The 22,519-nt window shown below is 39.0% G+C and overlaps 1 protein-coding gene across 4 annotated transcripts in view; it reads right to left on the bottom strand.

Moving 5' to 3' along the window:
- GABRA1 (gamma-aminobutyric acid type A receptor subunit alpha1) overlaps window positions 1–22,019 on the bottom strand; it is a 44,424-nt gene extending 22,405 nt beyond the window's left edge. The window contains exons 1-4 of one of the 4 annotated variants that reach the window (XM_068959739.1): window positions 21,853–22,019; window positions 19,246–19,333; window positions 15,385–15,497; window positions 5,294–5,361 (exon numbers count right to left, since the gene is read on the bottom strand). In XM_068959739.1, the coding sequence (XP_068815840.1) occupies window positions 5,294–5,361; window positions 15,385–15,497; window positions 19,246–19,333; window positions 21,853–21,910 (327 nt within the window). In that variant the 5' untranslated portion in view covers window positions 21,911–22,019. The other 3 variants (XM_068959742.1, XM_068959741.1, XM_068959740.1) reach the window with 3 other exon arrangements.
- Between the last annotated feature and the right edge of the window lie 500 nt (window positions 22,020–22,519).

Below are 22,519 nucleotides of genomic sequence, written 5' to 3'. Positions count from 1 at the left end.
TATGAGAAGTAAAACAGCTCAGTGGGCCAAATCATTGGACTACAGAGAGTGCAAGCCGAGGCCAGTTTTGGACCAAGAATTATAGTTTGGTTACGCAAGGACTGGAACAAAGCAGGAAGAGACACGGAAGCTGATTCGGTGTACATGAGGGGAATTAAAATAACCGGCGCTCACTAAGAAATGAAAGAATTATCTGATGTACTACAAAGCAGCAGGAACGGAAGCTAAGAGGTTGAAATTAGGAAAAATATTTTGCGGCATTATGAATAAAACACTGACTAGGTCCCCAATGGACTGAGGTGAAAATACAAATGACTCCAGTGGATATAGTATGGTGCAGTATTTTCCAAGTTAAAAATGCCACCCCAACACAAAAGTGAAGTATAGGATTAACCTGCCCTTTCCATCAGTCATTGTTATGATGTTGTGATGAGTATCAAAAGTAGCTGTTCAAAATTGCCCTGAATGATAATCTTTTGCCTTAGAAACTGAAGCTTTGCTGAGATCTCTTACCAAAGGACTGATGGCAAATGCTGAAGGAAAATGGCTCAGGCATATTCAAAGCTAGAAGTAAAAGAGCTGCCCCAAGGGAATATGTTAGCGAAGAGAAGCATTCTGGAATGAATGTGCAAAATTTCACCATAATAGACTTCCATAACGTTGTGATTTTCATTTTAACAAATTGCAACATAGGTAGTTGTGAGCTCTTTATTCTTCAAGAATTTCTCAGCAAATACGGAGGGTGATTGTCTGTCACTGTGTTTCAGGGCATGAAACGCCTAAATACATTTCTTGTGGACGTTAAAATGTTGTAGTTCCATGGGATGGTCTTATTTTTGTCTTTTCTTTACACCCCAATACTCTGAATCATTTTGACATATATTAAAATCTAAGCATTTCCACTTCTTTAGTCACCTGCTCAATGAGCTACTGGATACTGGATCTGTTTGGCTCCAGGGACAGCAGTTACGTGCTTATAGGCAACTGCTCGCTTCAGGATTTTGCTGGATTGGGGCCTCTGATTGAACCATGTGTGAAATCTTGACCCAGGTGTGCAGCAGAGTGGAAGAGAGAGAAGCAGATTTAAAGGGCAGCAAATGACATTCAAATGTTGGGTTTCCACTGTATTTCACTAGCTCCACAGAAGATTTCCTTCTAAACACATGGGAAGGGTAAAAAACATGCCCAGAAGGTGACATCACTTCAGTATGAATTTTAGCTATTCCCTTTTCATATCTTGGTACTGCAAAAAAGGAGGTGAGTGGGTGGTGTTACAGGTTGAGAGGAGGGAGTTTGGTTCTTCACTTTATGTTAACCCACGATTCTTAAGCTGGAAAAGAACAAAGAGTCTGAGAGATTGGATAAGGGATCTGACAGCGGAAGACAAAAAAATCAATTAAAAAGTAGCTGACAGGTCATGCCTGGCACGGACTATGTGTTTCTCTATCCCAGGCTGCTGCATGATAAAGCATAAATTCATTTTGGCTGAGCTTTCTCACGTCCTTAGTTTCCACTACACACTTTAACGTGAGCAATAATTCTGCTTAAATGAATCCTGACAGACAGCTGATTTTAAGACCAGGTCATCAGATACTCTTATTCCAATTAGGGCTTTTTTTCTACAGGAGTGTGCCATACAGAGTAAGGGAAGAGTAATATTTTCTCCAAGCCATCTGCTGTCACTCTGATCTATGTGCAAATAGATGAGTCAGATGAGATTCAGACTGAACTCTCCACAGAGGAGGTGGTTCATTCCTTAGTGTGCAGGTAAAGAAAGAAGATTCCTCTCTGCACCTTGGCAATAAACTGTATTGTATAACATATTTATAGCATATTTGCTTAAATGTGAGATCCAGGAAGGAAAGCATTTAACATTTGCTGTATTTTGTAATTTATTTACATTTTATCTCTCCCTGAAGATAGCTGGTTTATTCACAAGGTAGAACACACCATGGTCTGTAGTATACTGGATCTTGGACAGGAAGGTAGGAAGACAGAAATCCTTTCCTGAAGAGCTTAGAGTAAAGAAACAGAGGGAATGAAGGTCCACTAGAAAAAAATAATTCCGTCTGTATGAAAAAGGTGAACTTTAAAACGTTCTTATTCCAGAGAATGTAAATCAAAGCCTTCACAAAAATAAGTAAGGACAGTCATCTGAGAATAGTCAGTTATCTGTTGATTAGTTCAATTCACGATCTGAGATGATGCCTGAAAACCCGCAAAACTCTTTGAAAAAAAGATGTTGTTATTTTAGAAAAAAGTGCTTTTCTCCTGCTTTATTCACAGGTTTAAGAAGGATCCAAGACTTTCTCTGTATAGAATAGCAGGTTATGTCTATGCTGCTCTTAAAGAGTGTCTTGAGAGTGGGTAGGAACACCATGTACTCCCTGATATATCAACCTGCTATCTATATAACTGCCTCATTGGATTCCTGCAAACAGATGGTCTAGGTATGCCTGGTGTCTCGCTACGGCTGCAGTTTTATAACATATGGCGTCAGCTGGAATAACTCATTCCCAGCTCCAGCCATCAGTCCCAGGCTCCTAGAGGAACCCATTCTGCTCCCTAATGTGCCAATACAGTTGCTTTTGAGGCCTTCTTGTGATCGAATCTCACAAGCCAATCTGCATGGACAGTCAGTCTGGTCACTGGAGCAATTTTGGGGTGGCCTTCAAATGCCAGCGTCTATAATGAACGTATACGAACAGAAGACCTCGCGCTCTAAATTTACACTGAAGTTCAAACAGACTTTACATTCTGGTAAGCTCTTCATTATATCTTTCTCTCTGTGTTTTTCTTATTTCACACATATTTCCTTCAACAAAAGAGTTAGCACGAGTAGGCTGCACAGAGATTACTTTTCATGGGAGGTGAGTAGAGGAGTTCTACACTAAATACCTATCTGTAATGCCGTAGTTTTCAAAATATGTGAACACCTGTCTCTGTGTTTCTTGTTCACACACTTTATTAAGAGATTGATGATGTCTTTCTCCAATATTAACTAAGTGAAAATCAGGAGACAATGTGGTATGGGTTTTAAAATTATTTTTGAGAATCTTTTTTTTTTGCTTCTGCTATAATAATTCAGCTAGCTATACTGAGGTCAATTTGTTTTCTTGCAAATACACCTATTCCTAATTCTGGAAGTAGATTATTTTTGGCTTCAATATTTTATCCTTCTCTAAAGCCCAAATCTCACACAGATACCAGTTTTCCCAGGAATGTCAAATTAGCTTTACCTTCTATTTAATACTTATATTACCTGAATCTGCCAAGTATAAGTAGAAACAGAAGTCCAAATGTGGGCTAGTCCCATCAGCTAGCCTATTGGTTGCTTTAATCTTATGTCTACATGTAGGAAATCATTTATGCCCATTTGTTTGTTAGTTAGCCATTCATTTTTGGAGTTTCATATTAAATCTGACACAACAGAGCAAACAACAGTTTAGCCAGGCAATTTGCAGAGAACAACTCAAACAAATATCAGTTTAAAGAATATTTTCATCTACCTATATATCTATTATTTTTTTTTGTTCACCTCCCACAAACAGATGTCCAGCTCAATACTTTAAAGGACCTTAATTTTCAGGAAATGGGTAGCTACCTCCCAAAAAGAAAGTCTCTTCAAGGCCTCTCCAAGAATGGAACAATCTCAGATCACTTTTACAAGCTGCAGCTGCTAGAGTTTTAATTCAAAGCCTATTAACTTAAAAAGGATATTTTAGTCCTTTTTGCTTGTTTTTAAAGTTCTCAGTTGGAACCATGGTGACTGGTTACCTATTTGCATCCTGAAATGGGAAAGCAAGATGAAGTGATTTGCTGAACTAATCACCAGAACAAAAATAGTGGCATTGGTTTATACCAAGCTTTAATCCAAGGACTTTCTACTGTTTTAATATATAATTTAGAGTAATAAATAGACCTTGTAACTTCACAAGATTATCACAGATAGAATAGAAAGCAAAAGTCATTGAATGAAGTTTTTTGAATTCTTCTTCTCTGTTGTATACTACTTAAATACAGTACTGTATATGTGTGCTGAGAAGACGAGTCATTGGTCTAGCTGTTTCCCTAAATAACCCTTATTGGTAGGACTTCTTAGCAGAAAGATTGGTCAAATAATCTGTGCTGCTCAAGCTATTCTTTCAGGTTCAAATATCATGGCATCAGCTGCAATTATAAATGTGGTTGTAATTACATGAGTGTTATCATCCAGGCCATCAGGAAAATGCACAAAGTGCATCTCGGAAAATAAATTATCTTGTACAGTTACTTTCCTGTTATTCCATCCCTGAACATTTTGTTGAGTGGTCAGAAACTTATTACCTGCTGATTAAGACCTGTCTCAAGTTAGTTCATAGTGTTAGTTCAAACTAAAAAACTGACAATTTTGTAGTGATAAAGGGAATGTTTCCTTTTCTGTGATAATTTGTCCTCTTATTTTTCTTTCCTCTTTCCTTTGGTGAACGTCTTTAGCTAAATGTGGCTAGCTACAAGATTTAACTGTTTCGTTTTTTTTTTTTTCATTTAAATTAATGAGGTTTTCAGCATTCGTCCTAACACAGGATCCAGAAGATCCTGGACTAGTAACCAGGCTTTCCCTCTCAAGAGCAACCTACTTGTGAGAGTCTCATTTATATGAAAATTTAAAGTACCTTATCCATATTTTTACACAACTTTTAATATCTCTTTAGAACAGGGCTCACAACAGCTTCATTCAGTTTTCTGAACTGCTGAATCCCCTGCAGTTATCTAGCAATTTGATTTTCATATTCATGCCACAAAGAAGTGACACTAATTCTCTCATTAATCTTCTCTTCTCTTTCAGCAGCCAAGATCTAGGAAACTCACTTCCCATTGATCAGTAGCTCTTAATATAAAAATACAGGTTAGACCATATGGATGTCACACTGTAGGCATAAGTGTTAATTGCATTTTAAGATGATGATCTTTCTCAGCAAATTGGATCAGTGATGTGCCAGCTAGGACCTGAGCAATCATTCGCTGAAGAGTACTGATCCAAACCCTAATGCAATTCATAATATATTATGTAGCAAATATAAGCTCTGTTAAAACACATTATTAAAGTCACTGAGGCTGCTAATTTAAGGGCACTTAAATGCAGTCAAAGCTAACAATAATGGTTGCACATAAAAGCTGACAGCATTTTGGGATCAAGGGTCTAAAAAAACAGCCGTAAAAGGAGTAAATAAGTTATTGCAGAGATCGCTCATCCTCCAAATTAACAAGACAAGAGAAAATGAATGCTGTAGAAATGTAGACCATCACTTACCATATCATGGTCTGAAACAGGCCCAAAACTGGTGACGAAGATGTCAGTCTTCACTTCAGTTACACGCTCTGATGAAGCAGGAAATTAGGACAGTGAGTGTCTATCAACAGTCTTCATTAGATCTAACCACTACCAATTCTCTCAATAAATAGAAAATTTATTGGCTTTGATTAGCCATTCTAAAATTGGTCTACAATACAGTCGTGATAATTTATTGCTTCTAGATGTAATTTCACAGTCAATATTGTCAGCAACATTTTTTTATTAGTGTTTCCGTAGAACTTTTTGAGACATGACTTGTGATGCCGAAGTATAGAAGCCATAGTTCTGCTGTTGTGTAAATCTCTTTGCTCCTTGACTAATGAAGCTTCTTGCTTGACATTATAAACAGTGCTGAATATTTTACATACTTAAATGTCATACTGGGTATTTGATGTTTCTGGGCAAGCTGAATGAAAGTCTCTGATAATTAACCCTTGGCTTATACGTTATGTATTTAGTATCTATTTAGTATCGAGACACAGGAATGTAGAAGAAAGAGCGAGAGAGAGAATACATTATGGTGTATAACAACAAAGATATTTTATTGGCAAGAGTTAGAGATGGCTGCATTACTTATAACTGCAATAAACAAAAGGACATAAAACTATTTCCAATAAATATCAACTAAGCATCTCTACTATGTCTTTTTGACATCTGCATAAACTTTATATTTTGTAATTTTGTAATTTTTTAAAATTGATATTCTCACTGATGTTAGATTTCCTTTAAACTAAAAGATTTGTTTTGCAGGCCGCAATGACAGATTAGCATAAATAATAATTCAGAAATCTATAACCGTTACGGAACATAGATTATAGGCATGAGCCATATCTTAAACTTAGACTTCTCAGTGATTTCCAGGCTGTACTTTTGCTTAGTGGCACAATGCCCTTGGCTATTTCACAAGTACCTTGTGATTTTAGTGGTCGCAAATGAGCATTCAGCCTGACTCCTGAACCGGTGCTGATTTCCAGAAAGAGCCAAGCGTCTGCCTTCTGCAGAACTACTGCAGGGTGAAAGACCCTCCGGGAGATGCACAAGCTTAACCTCCCTCCTTCCTCTCCGGCCCCTCCGCACACACATTACCAGCCACTTCTGAACACGTTAGTATTTTTTAGGCCATACATACCACAAAATATTCACCCAGGATGGCACGTATCAGCATAACTCTGTTGATTTAAATATAGCTACAGGGAGTAACACCACCTGCAGGCATAAATCCAAGCAGTGTCGAGTGCAGGTAACCCCATCAGCTTTCAGAATTTACAGTGATGTAAGTCTGAGTATTTACTATACTAGTACACAAACTAGCATGGGTTTTTTGATAGAAATTTCAGATGTGGAAGAAGGAATGATGCATTCCTCAAATAGCTTTCAGATAAATACATTGATAAATTTGGAATGTTAGAAGTAATGCCCCCCAAAATAGGCTAATATGATTCAGTAAACAAAAGTCATGCAGCAGGCAAAAATTGTCATAAGCCCAAGAAATATATTTGGGTCTATAGTATCTATATAATGTTATTTAAATATCATACAGTAAGTAAATGGAAAAACTAATTTAACAGAACACTCTTCAAGTTCAGAAGATTTCTGACTGTTGAAATATGATCTGTTCCATTTGACAATAAAGATAAACTAAAGTTCTGACAAAAGAGATGTGAAAATCAGGAATCATGGTTAAGCAACTAATAGCGATATACATTTGTATATATGACCTGAAAGTTATAATGAGCATGAATGTTCTAAGGTGTACACATAAGTTTTTCACTATTTCACTTGAAAAAAAGTCTGCAACTTACAAATGTGTACAAATGTAAGTAGTTTAATACAAATGTCTAATATATATGTCTGCAATAAAATGTCTCTTTTTGTGAGACAGCGGTAATCAGTGTGTAATATTAGATCTGACTCTATCATTCTTGTAATGCACTCAAAGACACTTGTATACTGTTAGCAAGTTAGTGCAAAATTTAGGTGGTAGCAAAAGTAATATCCAGCATTCATTTTAAAAGGTCAAAGGATGAAATTTCCAATGTATTATTCCTAGTCACAGAAAGCAAAATACTGCAAAGTAGCTGAGTTGCCTGATAGTGTCTTTTGTATTTGAGGTCTTTCATATCCATGCCTGAGAGGAGTGCAGACTACGGTGATTGCTGACAAGAACACTGGATAGGTGAAATGTCCTCATGGGGTATCCAGTGAAACGAATGTGTGACCTTATCATCATTTACAAGCTTTTTAATTTGCTTAACGAAATTTAAGTGCTCCCTTGACATCTAATTGGCTCTGGACTTAGTCTTAAAAGTTCACAGTGAGAATTTAACCTCCTATTACAGGAAGAAGCATGTGGTCATCCAAAACCGTATTGACTTGGAAGAAGAGCTCTCTCTTTCAGCCCACCACTCTTACAAAAGTTCAAGAGGTGAGGGCTGTGATCTCAGATGAAGCAGCTGGCAGCAAAAGAAGATGGAGATTTCACAAGGTCCACTAAAACATTGCAGAAGAGATTCTTTAAATTCCAGCTACTGAGTCATCTTTTCTTGAGAAGAGTGAGAAACTAGTATCATGAAACCTATTAGAATTCTGCATATTGAAAATTGAGACTCAAATGTCTCTTTTGAAGCTCTTTCATTTTTACTCTCCATCTCCTTTCCATTGAGGCATTCCCACCAGCATCATTAGGAGATAGTCCCAAGACAGCAGATATTGGAAGCAATACAGAAGCAATGTATTTATCCTTTAATGGTATAAACTCAGAGTCCCAGCTGAGGCAAAATGTAGTGGCTCTGTTTAAGATAATAGAGCGAACTGATTTGCCTTACATAAACACAGATTACACTCTTTGAATCGGAAGCATATCATGATGTGGTATTGTGAATCCTAAAAATCTTTCTAGAGTTTTAGGAGACTCATGGTCATAATAGAGAGGTTAAGGCTTAAGGAAAACACTTAGAGGAAACAAAATGGAAACTAAAGGCTTCCGCAGTAAGTTGGAAGATTTCCCAGGGAATGGGCAAATGACCAGTGCCTTTCAAATGATCTCTTTTATCCTTGATATATACCTCATTTCTGAATACAGTAAAAAAAAAAAAGTGTATGAGCACACCAAAAAAAAAAGATTAGCCTCTCCAAAGCCGTGTGGAAGTTTTGAAATTTTTGTTTACTGTTTTACTAATCAGATGATTCAACCATGCTTTGTAAGAGCTCCAAAAGTTGTGAGTCACTCCTGCACAGGACATGGGTTTACTCATACAGTGGGGATGTATATTTAGAATCAAGGTTAACCATTTTCAGTTTGAAACTTGATTGCCATGGGAGGGTTTAAACTGTGCTTGAACCGCTCAAATTGGTTTTTTTTTTTCAGGAACCTCAGATCCTGACTATATTCAAGACCTTTGCAATATCCCTAAGAACTGGAGAAAATTCTTAAGCCACTGAACCAAACAAACTATGGCCAGGAGCTGCTCTAACAGCTGAGGATAAATCAATTAGTTGCAAAGGCATGTTAACCCTGTCTCTTGATGATAACATCTGTCCCCTGAATCAAGAATAGGTAATATAGGGATATCTGAAAAAACCTGTAAGGATTCCAACTTTTAAAAAGTAAATTACTAGTGACTTACTAGTTTTACATTACGTTTAAGGAGATAAACTGTAAAGCAACCATAACATTTGGGGTCCACATCATTACTGATCAGTGAAATCGCAGAAATATGTGAAGTACCTTATTTGCTTTTTATGCTTAAGTGCTAGATATCAGAGAAAAACTCAAAAAGGTTTCTCTTCGTATTCAACACCTAGAACAGAGCCTCAGGCAGTAAAGCAATTTACACCAGTGGAAAATGGTTTTCGTCCACATATATACATGAAAGCATCAGTCAACATGAATTACTGTAATTTTACTGTTTACAACTACTATGTTTTGCTAATGATGTTAAGCTAATGTAAACTCTCAAAGTTAATAAGTAAAAACAATAAACACTTCGATTGAAACTCCCAGGGGGCTCATTGTTTCTGGAATAGTGATTAAATTACAAATTGAGAACAACAAAAAAAAACAACCCACAGATTTATTTAAACAGCAGAAAATAAGCTTATTTATCTATAGGAAACTATACCTTGTACATTTATTTCCCTTTCTGACCTGTTTGTATTTGAGCATGAAACTTATTTCAATTACTCATTTTGATGGTTTAAACTAATTCCATCTTTTTTGGTAATGTAACTGTGCCTGCTCTATGTCTTCTGTAAGTGTGTGCTATAATTATTAGAATGGAAAAAGGCTTTCTCATGGTTTTGAATGAAAAGATTAGATGCCTATATACTGTACGCCGTAACTACTAAAAAAAACCTCAGGTAGACTAATTGCGCTGGCTGAGTCCTGTGAAGTATCATGATCAAAAAACCACAGCAAACGCTCGGACCAATTTTGTGCTGCTTCTTTTGCAGAAGTAGGGGAGAATAGAAAGGGAGAATGATGCTCTTTCCTACACTTATGCAGCCGCAGCCTGCGTAGCTGCTGTGACGGGCTGGCTCCGAGGGCTGCGCCGGGTCGGGCAGCTCTCCCTGCAGCGACTACCAGCGCCGAGCTGCCACAGCCTCCTTACGCCACTGCGGTATTGAAGCCACTCTCCTAGGTCTCCAGTGGCTTTCTGCAGTTGCTTTTATGTCAATGTGGTCCCTACAGCCTGGCAAAAAAGACCAAAATCAGCCCCTCATATTCTTATAGAACTAAGTATAGAATCTGGTCCTTATTCCTTTACAGGATTATGAGAGAGGGTCCAGTATAGGATTCTCTTTTCACTTGAGTCATTTAGGCTTAATTTAATTTATAATACACGTATAGACCAAAACCATATTTTCCCTAAACTTTAAGTTCAGATCTCAGTTCAAATCCCAAAATTTCCTTTGGGAGCTCGATGACCTTATCATATATTTATAGATAATGTTCTCATAAAAATGAATTTGAAAATGTAATTAACATAATACTGTCAGGCTTACTCTCCATCACTTTAAATACAAGCACTCTGTGGAAGTAATGAATTGCTTGCGATAGACCCGTATTCCATTTAAGGATAGTCACACTCAATTTTGATATACATCACACAGGAGAGATCAACAAATAGCTTTCACTTACAGCACAAAACAAGCATAACTCTGTTCAATACTGAAGTAATGTTGATAATCTGTTTGGGATGATCTAATGTGTATTTGACTCAACAATGAAAAGCTATTTCATTTAGGAAGATTTGCTCTGATCTTCCTAATGAAACTCACGCTTCTTCCTCTTCTCAGCTGTTCTGTATTAACAGTCTTCTGTCTTTCCACTAAAAGCACCTCTCAAAGGGATAAACCACATTTACAATTATTCTAAGCTAAAAGGTCACAAACCACTTGATATCCTTTCATTTCAGAGAGCACATTTGTGCCAGTACAAAAGTGACGATCCTAAAATCTGGCACTACAGCTGATTTCACCTTAACAAACCACAACACGAGGTACCAAGCCAGCCAGCACAGCGTTTGGGACTCACCTCCACTCGCCACATGAAGATAGCCCAGAACAAAAGTCAATGGCATATTCATTTACCCAAGAAACTTATTTTTTCCATTGTTTCTTGTTGCTTTTGAGTGCTTTTAAACTCCCACCGTAGAGACAGTAACCTACTATGAGAGGTCACCAAAGACTGACTTCACTTTTCCTTTGTGTTTGACTCTTCTCCACTGCTATCTGATCCTTTATTTTGTTCAGGATCATGTATTTGAAAAGAGCACAGCATCTTTATTATTTGGTCTATTTTTGATCATCCCTAGTTCTAAGATCCAGACAGCTCCCACAGAAAATTATGCTGTTACCTTAATGATTTCACTGTTTATTTTTTTCTCTTAATGTCTAACATGATTTCCTCTTTTTCAGCTTCAACGTGTTACTCTATGTAATTCCTCCTCCTTGCTTTTTGTAAATGATTATCCTCTCATAGAGTTAATAGGTATCCTCTGGAGTGATTCAGAATGTTTTTACATTCGTTTTGAAAGTTCTATTTTCCAGGCACAAATAACTGTAAATGTAGTTATTTGTCCGTGTTTATGGATGGGTACAACAGATGCTTATTTCCTAGCGATGGCTGACTAAGTGACTGTGCCCACATATGAAGGAGGCAAACATCTAAATAACATAATTTATATCAATAATTATCGATAACAGGTGCAAATGTGTCAATCCACAACATATTGCTGTTTGTTTCTTCAAAATAAAAAGGTACATTTTTACCACAATGCCATTTTTAAAAAAATAATAAGCATATTCAATAACTGTTATTTTTCTCCCTGGGTCACCTACTCCACTTTTTTATATTCTTTCTAACAAAAAAATAATTCCGTCTTTGTTTAATGGCAGAACTCTCAGAGTTGCTCAGTTCATTTCACGTATGGCCTTACTGGGTTATTTGAGCAATAATAATTTTCATTTCCACACCTGATGGAGCATATATGCTTTCCCAGTCTCCTTTTGAAGTGATACCTCAAAAGAACATCTGAAAAAATAAGAGGGAGGACTTAATATCAACCTAGCACTGATTCCACCCATGCTGAAAGTGTGGGTCAAAATTCTGCACCTCTAAATTTTTCATTAGCTGAATGCTCCCCCTTTTAACCCGGCTTGCCAATGAATATATAGTATAGGTCTGACAATGTATCTTTACGATGAGAGCTCGCCAAGAGAGAGAGCTGGCTTCATGGTGCCTCATCTGCCATGGAGATCTCCTCCACCCGTACATGAAACTGTTCACCCCACTAATAGGAAGTCTGCAAACTCAGCATAGAGAAATACCGTGGGGTTTATCTCGAGAGGGAGGAAATTGCTCCTAGAAGCGAGAAAATTTATTGAAGATCACACCTCTTTTACACTTTTATCGCGTTATTTTTTTGTACCATGCCTTTTTGTTACCGAATTTTCTGTACATACACACACACATAAGGAAGGCGAAACAAATAAACTGACTGACTACCTTTTCTTCCACGGCTGAGAGAGAGAGAAATTCATTCTGTTTTTTGTTTCTGTGCATGTACAGAATTTTGGGTTTTGTACATGTATATATTTGGAAAGCTGCAGGGTATAAGGAGAGGTTTTACAGGGGAAAGTAGAGAGTTTTCTACAATGTACCTCTTTCTGTAGGAGAAAAGAATGGTATCATGTATTGTTTTACATCATCTATTGTTTCTCAGAAAGCACTGAATGAAGATGACAGACAACTTTGGAAAATTAGAATAGAGTGTTATAATGTAGTCAATGGTACACAGATTTATATTGTGCTTGACACAGTGTAAAATTTATCAACAGATTTTGCATAATTTCTCTCATAGCTGCATCATAGGTTATATGGAATGAATCAGTTTTAGTCCTAATTCTCTATATCATAAAACACTGTTATACTGGTAGCTTTGCTAGCTTTCCTAACTTTCTCTTTAGAGCGCATAAAAATCCTGTTCTAATTGAGATATTTAATAAGAAACCATCACTGGCTTTGTTGGGAGCAAAACGAAACCATCATTCTTGCAAACACATTTAAAGCTCGCAGCCCAAGCGAACAGAACAACTGAAGGTTATTGAACTTCCATCGCTAAAACCCATGCTACATGGCATATATTGATTTAGACATACCAGCGGTTACTTCTAGGTACAGACCATTTCAGAATATATTTCCCCATTACACAAAGTGTCTAAATCAAATATGTCAAAATTGCCTCATGTTGAGGTTATTAGGTTATATTTAGATATCTCAACAAGAAAGCATTGTAAAGAAGAGTTCCCAAGCAAAACCTTTATTATAAAATGGCATCAGATTTGAAAACACTGGCCCAGATGTCTGTCTTTAGTTTTTAAAATCTACAGTTTATATCTTTTAAATAACACATTATCCAGTAGTCAAAAGAGTATAACACATTCTTCTGTACTAGATTTTAAACATGAATTTGCTGCCCATAAATCAGATGTGGAATTTTTTTGGAAGTTCTGGTATGTTTAATTCTAGTATTCTGAGCTCAGAAATATAATAGGTAAACTAAATTTACTCTGCTAAACTGACACCATGAAACTATACTGTACTGAGTGATAAGGAAATTGTGATATTCCAGATCATTGGCGCCAGGGAGGAACATGCAACGCTCAATTCAAGAAAGGAAGGAAGCATGTGCAAAGCCGATTTTATCTTCTCTAACCTTTGGTTAGTAAAACTACTCCAGTCTTGTCTTCCCCCTCCTATACTCCCCTGCAGCGCTTGTTTTTGCTTTAAACTGCTAGCAATGCAAGTAGCTATTAAGTTTGTGAAAAGAGTCATTTCCCCTTATCGAAGCAGTTACATTATGCAATCTCGGTATCAGGAGTAAATTTTAACTGGGTTGGGTGATCCGTTCAAGAGGTTTGCAGACCTACTCTTCTGTTATGCCCTAGAAGTCTGGCTTCAGAAAATGCGTCTATAAAGACACACACACAAGCTTCCGCCAAAAGCTCTCTCTCACACTTAATGTGAAGTGCTTAGGAGCTTTTAAATAGCTACGCAGAGAATAAGAGAGAAATGCCTTTTCCTGCATCTCCTTTTGTTTGCTCTTCTAGTAACTGTAAAACAAATCATAATAGCTACAAAACTCATACAAGAAATCATAATGTGCTTGGATTTTTCTTGTAGACACATACCAGACTTTACACAGTTTACAGAGTTTCATTTATTTATTGCCATCTGTGCTATGTTTATCTACTCAGATGTAGTAGCTGACTGAATTCTACAGCTGTATTAATCAAAGATGAAGGAGCATTTATTTGTAGGCTAATCCAAGGCTTTACAAGAAAGCAGGCAAAAAATACTGGTAGATGAAACCAAAAAGTGATTCTTACTTTGTTGCAAATTATTTTGAAATTCCACCAAAAAATTTACAGACCAACCAAGTCTTAAATGTGTTTCTTAAAGAACACTTTATAAATAGGATTTTATCTGCAGCCATTCATTAAAGTCAGTGAAGGTAAACCATGGAAGAAGCTGGCTCACGACTCAAGAATTGTTGCAAGATGGTGGCCTCAAAACACAGAATAACTAAGCTTACTTTTTATTGTACTTCTTTTCATCCCCAGGAGATGATATAAGACCTCTTAATGTAACACACTGTTCTCCATATAATACAATGCTCCTGAGAGCTGTTATATAAAAACTGGTTGAACTATACATGGAGGGGGAAGAGTTTTGCTTTGTTTTGTTTTACCTGGAGAGTCAAAAAGACCAAAAATAGGTGACATGGGAAAGAAGAAGCAAAGCCAAGCTGTCAGTGTGCTAAAGGAACAATTGGTGGTTGTACATCGCGAACCTCCACCTTTGTGCACAGCAGCGGCACAGGAGCTGACGTGGGGCCGTGTCCCTGCAGGACAGACCCGAGTCACCTGGACTCTTGGCATTGGGCTTTGTAGCAGCCTTTGTACAAAGAAACCGCCGCTACGTATTTTCTACACTTTTTTATTCAGCACCTTGAGCAGAAGGAGAAAGACATTTTTACCAAGCTGCGAAGACAAAATATTATGGAAACAAACCCTGACATACCTCAGTAGAAAAAAATCCTATAGGCTTCTCAGAGACTTTTATGTGACTAAGGTTGATTGATGTTTTCACTTTTAGAACCAAATCCTCTTATGAAAATAGTCAGTGGGATTTTTGCTTGTTTAGATGTGTCATTTATGTCTGATTCATAAACTTTTGTCATTTGTCAGGTCACAGCTCATTTTTTTATTATATTTTATTCTCGATAGATTCAAAATTTTAGTGGGCATGAAGCATTTTTCTTGAATTATGAACGTTGACTCTTCTTTTTGGGACGTGTGTGTGTAAAGTGAGTATATGAGACATAGAGAAAGGCATGGCATGTCTGAAAAACTGGATATGGTGTATCAACATTATTTCATGTATCTATAAACTAAATGAAAGCAAGTATAGCATGGAAAAATAACAATATTTAAGCTAATTTTTTTCTCTAACTCGTAACCTAGGGAATGATAACATAACACACCTCCCAGTCCTGGTCTCAAGCGGTTATCGTAGCCATCCAGCAGACGATCCAATATTCTGGTAAATACTGTGGTGTTGTCTTTAATTTCATCTTGCAGTGAGGTTTGTCCATAGCTGAAATATAGAACAGTTCACATTATAAAACAGTAATCAGCCAATAACCTTACCAAACATTAATTCCAAAATCTGTTTAATCTTGCTTACACTGATTTATGGTCACAAAATCTCTTCCACAAAACCAGACTGTAGCACTTTATAGCGTCCTTTCACTTAAACATTTTTTTAAATTATGTATTTTTAGTAAAAGCTTAGGAAACCATTGCACTTTACAAATGGTGAGCAAACAGAACTTCAGTTCCTTAATGTTTATCTCACTATTCAGTAAAGGTTACAAAATTCTAATACGTATTTCTCAGTAAAAGGCTCATTTATCAGCAAAAGATAATGTATTTAATTTATAATAGTTATAAAGGGTTTGCATACAAAGAAGAACACAATTTGAAACACTGACATTTAAGTATTGAAAACATATGCTAAAACAAAGAGAAAACAAAAAATACAGAGGTGTCTTCCTTTTGAGTACAGAAGAAAACCATGCAACAGTATACTTACACAGACCAATATATAATTTTGCTTCATTTTATTTCCCATTTTCTGTTAGTGATTAGATTTGGAGGAACGCCTCCAACTTTTCCGTACGAATATGCAATAAAACCATCTGTTGACATGGAAATCTTTCATCACTGTAAAGCTTCACTTACAGATCCCTACTGTGATAGTACTAACTCAGCCAAAGGTTGCCAAGATTTGGTTCTTGGGCATAGTAGTGTCTGACTGCTGTAAAGGAGATCAGAATCAGCCTTTTTCTTAAATCTGAATCCTTTACCGAATACCCTGTCACAGATAATTCCCTTAATCATACATTACAGTTGCCTTAAAGCCAACCCATTATCTTTTTTTCATTCATTACTGGGAAAACTTCCATTACAAACACGTGTAGTCATCGTGACTGAACCCAAAAACCACTGCTTTCCAAAACAGCACTTTGCCACACATGTCACGGCTGAACTGGATAAGCAGTGCAGGGTCCGACCCTTTGTTTCGGATCCGGACGAGTCCCCAGCGGGATTTTCCCACTGGCAGGCTGGTTGGCGACAGCGGGGCCCCGGCGCACCCCGGCGCGCCTGCTCTGCCCAGCAAAGGCTGTCCTAGGGGGAATACGGGGATATGTGAAGTGACCCGGTTCTATTAAAATACCTACAGTTTTTTTCCACAAGCCACATCAGTTCAACATGCTGTGTGCATCCCACATGCGTAAAACAGAGAACGGAGGAGGAAAGGCACTCTGGTTAAAGGACTTTTTTTTTTTTTTTTGTATTGCAGGAAAGAAATGCTTCCAGGTTATTTTGCAGTACAGATCTGGATAATTAATGCTACAAATTTAAACACATTTCAGAACTGACACTCACAGAGTTTTATTAACTTTTGTTTTATTTCGATAGGCTGAGGTTTGCTTGGAGAACAGTTTTCAGGGTTTTTTAATGCATATAAGTTATGGTTTCTAACGAAGAGGACAGTATCTCTAACAGTTTCTAAACAAAATGATCTGAATTTTTTCTATCCATATCGTATACTTTGACTTATTAAAAATAGTTTGATTTATACTTGTTTTTATACACCAACAGTTATATTTTAAGTTATGGATGTTAATATTTTCATATTTTTTCTTTTACGTTTCCAACATGTTACCAAATAACAAGTTATCTTGCTGCCTCCAGCATGCAGTATTGCAGTATCTCTTAAAAGATCTTTTCCTATATGTCCTAGGTAGGATGGCAGTTAAGGACTCTTCTCCAGATTAAATCCTATATTAACACTTATTGGCAGTAAACAAGCTGCTGTGCATGCATATCTCAAGGACAGTGAAAGGTCACCAGGGTTAAAGTGGCAGAAGGATATTAAAAAACACTTTAGTGATGCGAGGGACCAACACATGAGCGTGTTTGCAGGAGAGGCGTACGAGCAAGGACTAGAGGCAGCGTGCACCGAAGGGCCGCAGTCCGATACCCTGATTGCAGCCCGGGCGTCGCATCCCTCCGCGCTTTTACCTGTTCTTCTTACCATTTTTTCAGAGGTGAATGTGGCTGCTCTCAACTGACATACGGTCACAACAGGAAGAATCTGAACGTTTATGTATAAATAAAGTATACTCTGACTCCATACAGACTGTGATTTTCCAATCAAAACACTCATTAAAGTAGCCCGAATGTTTGTCTTTTTATGACAAGAAGAATTTAATGGAAACACTGTAGTCATTTTATCTAATTCATCAATCGTTTTTTGTAATGAAGAATCAACAGCGCTCCAGAAGTAAAGGCACAAGAAGTTACTATGGCAAAATGGCTTCAAAGCCAGCTATATTTCATGTAAGGTGTGTACATTTTGAGGAAAATGTCAAAGTTACTGTATGTGATTGTGGTTTCATATTAAAACCACTGTATAATAAAACACTGTGCACTAACTCCATCTACAGGTCATTATAATAGTGACACACCATATAATTTTTAAACACTAGTCCAAGGCATTTTAATTTGCACATTAAAAATGTACATGCATACATTTTATATATACATATATATATGTGTATGTGTATTTGTATATAACTAAACAAGTCTTCACAAAATTCTTTAGGTAGACCAGATGAAGTAGCTAATGAGTACTTCAAACTCTTACCTTTCTCAATATATTATCAAAATAAAAGTATTCTTTAAAATGGCAGGTTTATTGAATATGTCAATCAAGCTACCCGAATCAGCTGCTATTACTCTTATCTTTTTTAGAGGGAGCAGTTGTGCAGGTGGCCCCTTGTACCCTCCACTCTATTTAAATTCTGTAAGGAAGCCAGGAGATAAGTGTACCTGGAGCTGCCTATGCATGAGAAGACACTATTGATACCAAGGTACAAAATATATCCTTTAGGGATCACTGTTGACAGTCCAAAACCTCTTCTAGCACTTTGTCGTCATTAGGTAGCGTTATTGACAGGACCTTAATATCTTTAAGGTATGGAAATGCATCTGTGAGCTTTCACTAACCCTTTTACTAAATTTGGAATTGCGGAGTACTTTACTTCAGGTATATTCCAATTTATCTTATACTGTTTAGTTCACCTGCTAGTTATTAGATGAGATGCTACATGATTACAAATTGATCCTAACACTAATACTCATCTGAAAGCATAAGTTCAACATATATTCGGTAGGGATTCAGTGCAAGATGGTCTTTCAAACACATGAACTTTTATGGGCTTTGCGTGCACGACTTTTCAGCCTAGCAGCCCCTTGGAAGGGCTAGTTTGGATTTACAAGAGCAGGTACTAAGTTTGGACCCAATCCTGACCCAACTGAAAAGTTAAAGTATTGCCTCTGCTTTCAGGGAAAATAAGGATAGTAAATAGCACTTAAATAAATAAATCAATAAACAGATAGATAAGTCCCTCTTAATTACACTTTTTTTCCTCTCAAGAAACTTGCATCCCATTTGAAATATCAAAAGAACTGAACAGTCATCATATAAGAGGCGAAAGGATTGCATAGGCGTTTAAAAGGTAGCTTAGTTTTAATTTGCTTCAGATAGCTTTTGTTTTATTTTCTTTACAATACTGAAAAAAAATGTTATGCAAACAAACAGTAGTTTTCGTTCAATCTTCTCTTATTTAGATTTAGCTGGGATTTGAACAGGGATTAACTTTCCCCAATACACTCAGTAGTAGTGCAGCCTATGCAATATTTCTGTCTTATGCTGCCGTATTAAATTAAAGGTTCCCAGAATATACTGGTGCATTAAAAAATATCTCCCCCACCTTCTTTCAGTCAATGCATTCAGGAGGAGGCTCCAGGCCCAGAGGCAGTCGCAAAGCACCACGAGTCTCTTCATGGTGGGCTCGGAAACTAGAAGGAAAATAATCATCAGTGTTCCTTACATTAAAATAGGTACTGGAGAAAAAAGCAGCCTAATTTAGGCAAAGTTGCTGCAAAATTGGATGTCAGGCAATGACCTCACAACACTGTAGCTCGTGTCACTCAGACTAAGGGAGCATGGCCTTGTCTGTTCGCCTGTTTACCCTCCGCTTTTGGACATACAGGCTTTGAGGGGGATTTGTTTTGTGGTAAGGGTGTATTCTTGTTTGCATCATTTTCAAACTTTAACAAAGACAATTATGGGTTAAGGCTGCTGTCCCCAAACTTGGTGAAAATTCCTACTCTTTTTCCTCCTGTGTTGCAAAATGTGGCGAGGCAGGGTCCATGGCATTTCCCAATAACTAACTGCAATTTGCTTTTTGTTTGCCCTGAACCTGCCTGAGTCCTCGCAAGCCCTTTGGAGGTCTCGGCCAGTGGTGGGCCGACTGCCTGGAGCTGGGCTCCCTTCACAGCCGTGCTGCTCCTCGACACGACAGGAGCAACTTTCTTTTACAGACGTTACTGTTCTCTTCTTCCCAGAAACATTAGTGTCTAAGAAAGAGTATAATGACCAGATCCTGATTCTGTGATCTGCCACTAAGTATGCGCACAAGTATTTTTTTTTTGTCAGGGTAAAGGGCACAATTTGTAATCAAACCATGTGCTGATAACCTGCACACCATCTCCTAAATCTCTACCAGTCGCTGATTGCTGCTAGAAAATGTTTTTGCATTAGCAGCTTCTTCCTTCTCTCCAAACATCTCTTGTCCTCTCTCCAGACTTCATTGAGTTACTCTCAGTTTACCTTTGAGTAAAAAGTAACAGAACCCAGCAGGTTTTTTTTTTCCTTTCCAATAAACCATAAAATAAAAGTTTAGCTGATATTTGTGGAATCAGTGTTCCTGATTCAACTGATTGCCCAGGTGATGCTGCTGGTCCCTTTACATATCCATATGTGTGCTGGAATCCAGTTGATTTTTACCCTTAATTAAATTAAATATGAGAAACAAAATCCGAAGCCTGTATTTTCCCCCAGTTCCAAAGAACTGGAGTGCTTTGAAACGCCTGAGGAAATGAAGCACTGTCCGTTTCCCCATTGTTGTACCTTTAAACTACTCTACCCCAAATCACTGCACACTCTCAGGGACGATTTAAATCAAGAAAATATCATTGCAAAGCGGCATGTAAGCCATGAGATATAATTATTAAGGCGTTGATAGCAAAACGATGGGCAGATAGTGCTGAGTGGGGCTGAGCTAGGGTAAGCGGCCGGGCAGGAGCCGAGGGCGGCGGGGGAGCGAGGGCAGGGACGGGCAGGGAGCAGGCGGCATCCGGAGCTGCCCAGCGCCCGGCAGCCTGCGAGGCAGCGGCAGCGTCTGGGGCTCCCGGAGTCGCCTTCTCCCGCCCCTGCCCCACTTCTGCCTTCGCGAGAGCATCCTCGGGGCGAGCAGCGGGAAGTGCCCTATTCTGAACTACCTTGATCTGTTGAGCTCCGCGCCCGCCCCCTCCCCACCACCACCCCCCGCTTAAAGAAACCCCTCTAGGCACTATAAATCCTGGAGGAGCAAAGTTTCTTGCAGCTGGAAAAAGCAAACCGAAACAAAGACTTTCACGGAGCCTCAGACAGCAGCAAGCCCCCGGCCTCCCCCAGCCCGCACCGCCCGGCAAGCCGCGGTAGTTTTCCCATTCAAAATGGGAGAGAGAGCCACGCGCCTGGGAGAATTTTAGCAGCGCCCACTGGAAGGAGAAAAAAAAAAAAAAAAGCATTTTGATGCATTTTTTAGACCCCCGGTGAGAGATCTGCCCTGCTCTGAGGCACAAATCGAGACTTGTTTTCCTCCCGGCATTTCAACTTTGTGTTTCCCCCCTCACCCTGAGAAAGCCACCACTCCCACCGCCTCCCTCAAAATTATATATATATATATATATATATATATAAGTAAATAAACAACAAAAAAAAACCCACCCACCCCACCAAAAGCCCTTTCGAAGGGACCGGTTGAAATCAGTCCACGTGAAAAATAAATAAATAAATAAATAAATAAAATAAAAGCCCATCGATCGCTGCGGATTTTCAAGCTGGAGGGGTAGCAAAAAAAAAAAAAAAAAGAAAGAAAGAAAGAGAGAAAGAAATCCCACCGACCCGGCGGTACCTGCGGAGAGAGGGGAAAGAAGGAGCCGCCTGCGCGCCTGGACGCGGTGCCCGCAGCCGGGAGCGCCCGGAGGGGTGCGGGTGTGTGTGTGTGCGGGTGTGTGTGTGCGGGTGCGGGTGCGAGCAGCCGCCCTTACCGGAGCCCCCGGGGCGCGGGTCGGCGGCGCCGCTGCCGGCTGTGCCGGGCTGCGCGCCCGCCCGCCCGCCCGCGCGGAGGCTGCGCCGCGCCGCGGCTCCGGCACCGCCGCTCACTCCGCCTCGGCCATCGCCGCCGCCGCTCCGCTCCTCCGCCTTTAGCACCCAAATTTCTCTTCCCAATATTCCGACCGCAGCTACACAACAAAAGCTTTCTCTTTACCAAGACAGTAGTAATACGTCCCAGGGTAAACCGGATGTGAAATAGGCTGTGACTTCATGCCAGAGAGATTTTATTTTAGAAAGGAAGGTGGTACCAAGCTCTCATCTAGAGACCAATCCGCCCATTTTTTATATGCAGCACAATTTAACTTCCAGTGCTCTCGCCCTAATCCCTTTCTGGCTGCAGGCTCAAATCCTTCTACAATCTGCAGCATTATTGTTGTCTGGGGGGAGGCTGTACGGCTGGGGGCGGCAGGCTGCGCTGGGAATCTTTTCACACTCGCAGTTTACAAAACAGTCTATTTTGGGGGCCGTGCATTAAAAATACAACCGATCCGCGTTAGCATTCAACCTTTGATCAAATATTTAATCACGGCATAAATATGAATGAAGGCTGACTTGGAAACGTAGAGGATGCAGCAGTGCGTGCGTGTGCCCGTAGACCCTACACACCCATACGGGCAGGGTCGTAGCCTGGGGATGTAGCCAGGGATGCTTTGCAATCGCAATTAAACGCAGGTAACGTGCGTTTTGGAGGGGGGAGGGAGGGGGAGACTCAGAAGAAATTGGCTTCAAGACCTGGTGGCTCTCCCACACAGTCACATACACACACACATGGTTCGGGGGGGATAGAGGGGGTAGGACACACACGTTTGAACAGAGCGGGC

This window comes from Struthio camelus, chromosome 13 (assembly GCF_040807025.1).
Source record: "Struthio camelus isolate bStrCam1 chromosome 13, bStrCam1.hap1, whole genome shotgun sequence".
Classification (NCBI taxonomy): domain Eukaryota; kingdom Metazoa; phylum Chordata; class Aves; order Struthioniformes; family Struthionidae; genus Struthio; species Struthio camelus.
Note: the sequence above shows the minus strand (reverse complement) of the source record. Positions and strands in the feature narration are given on the sequence as shown.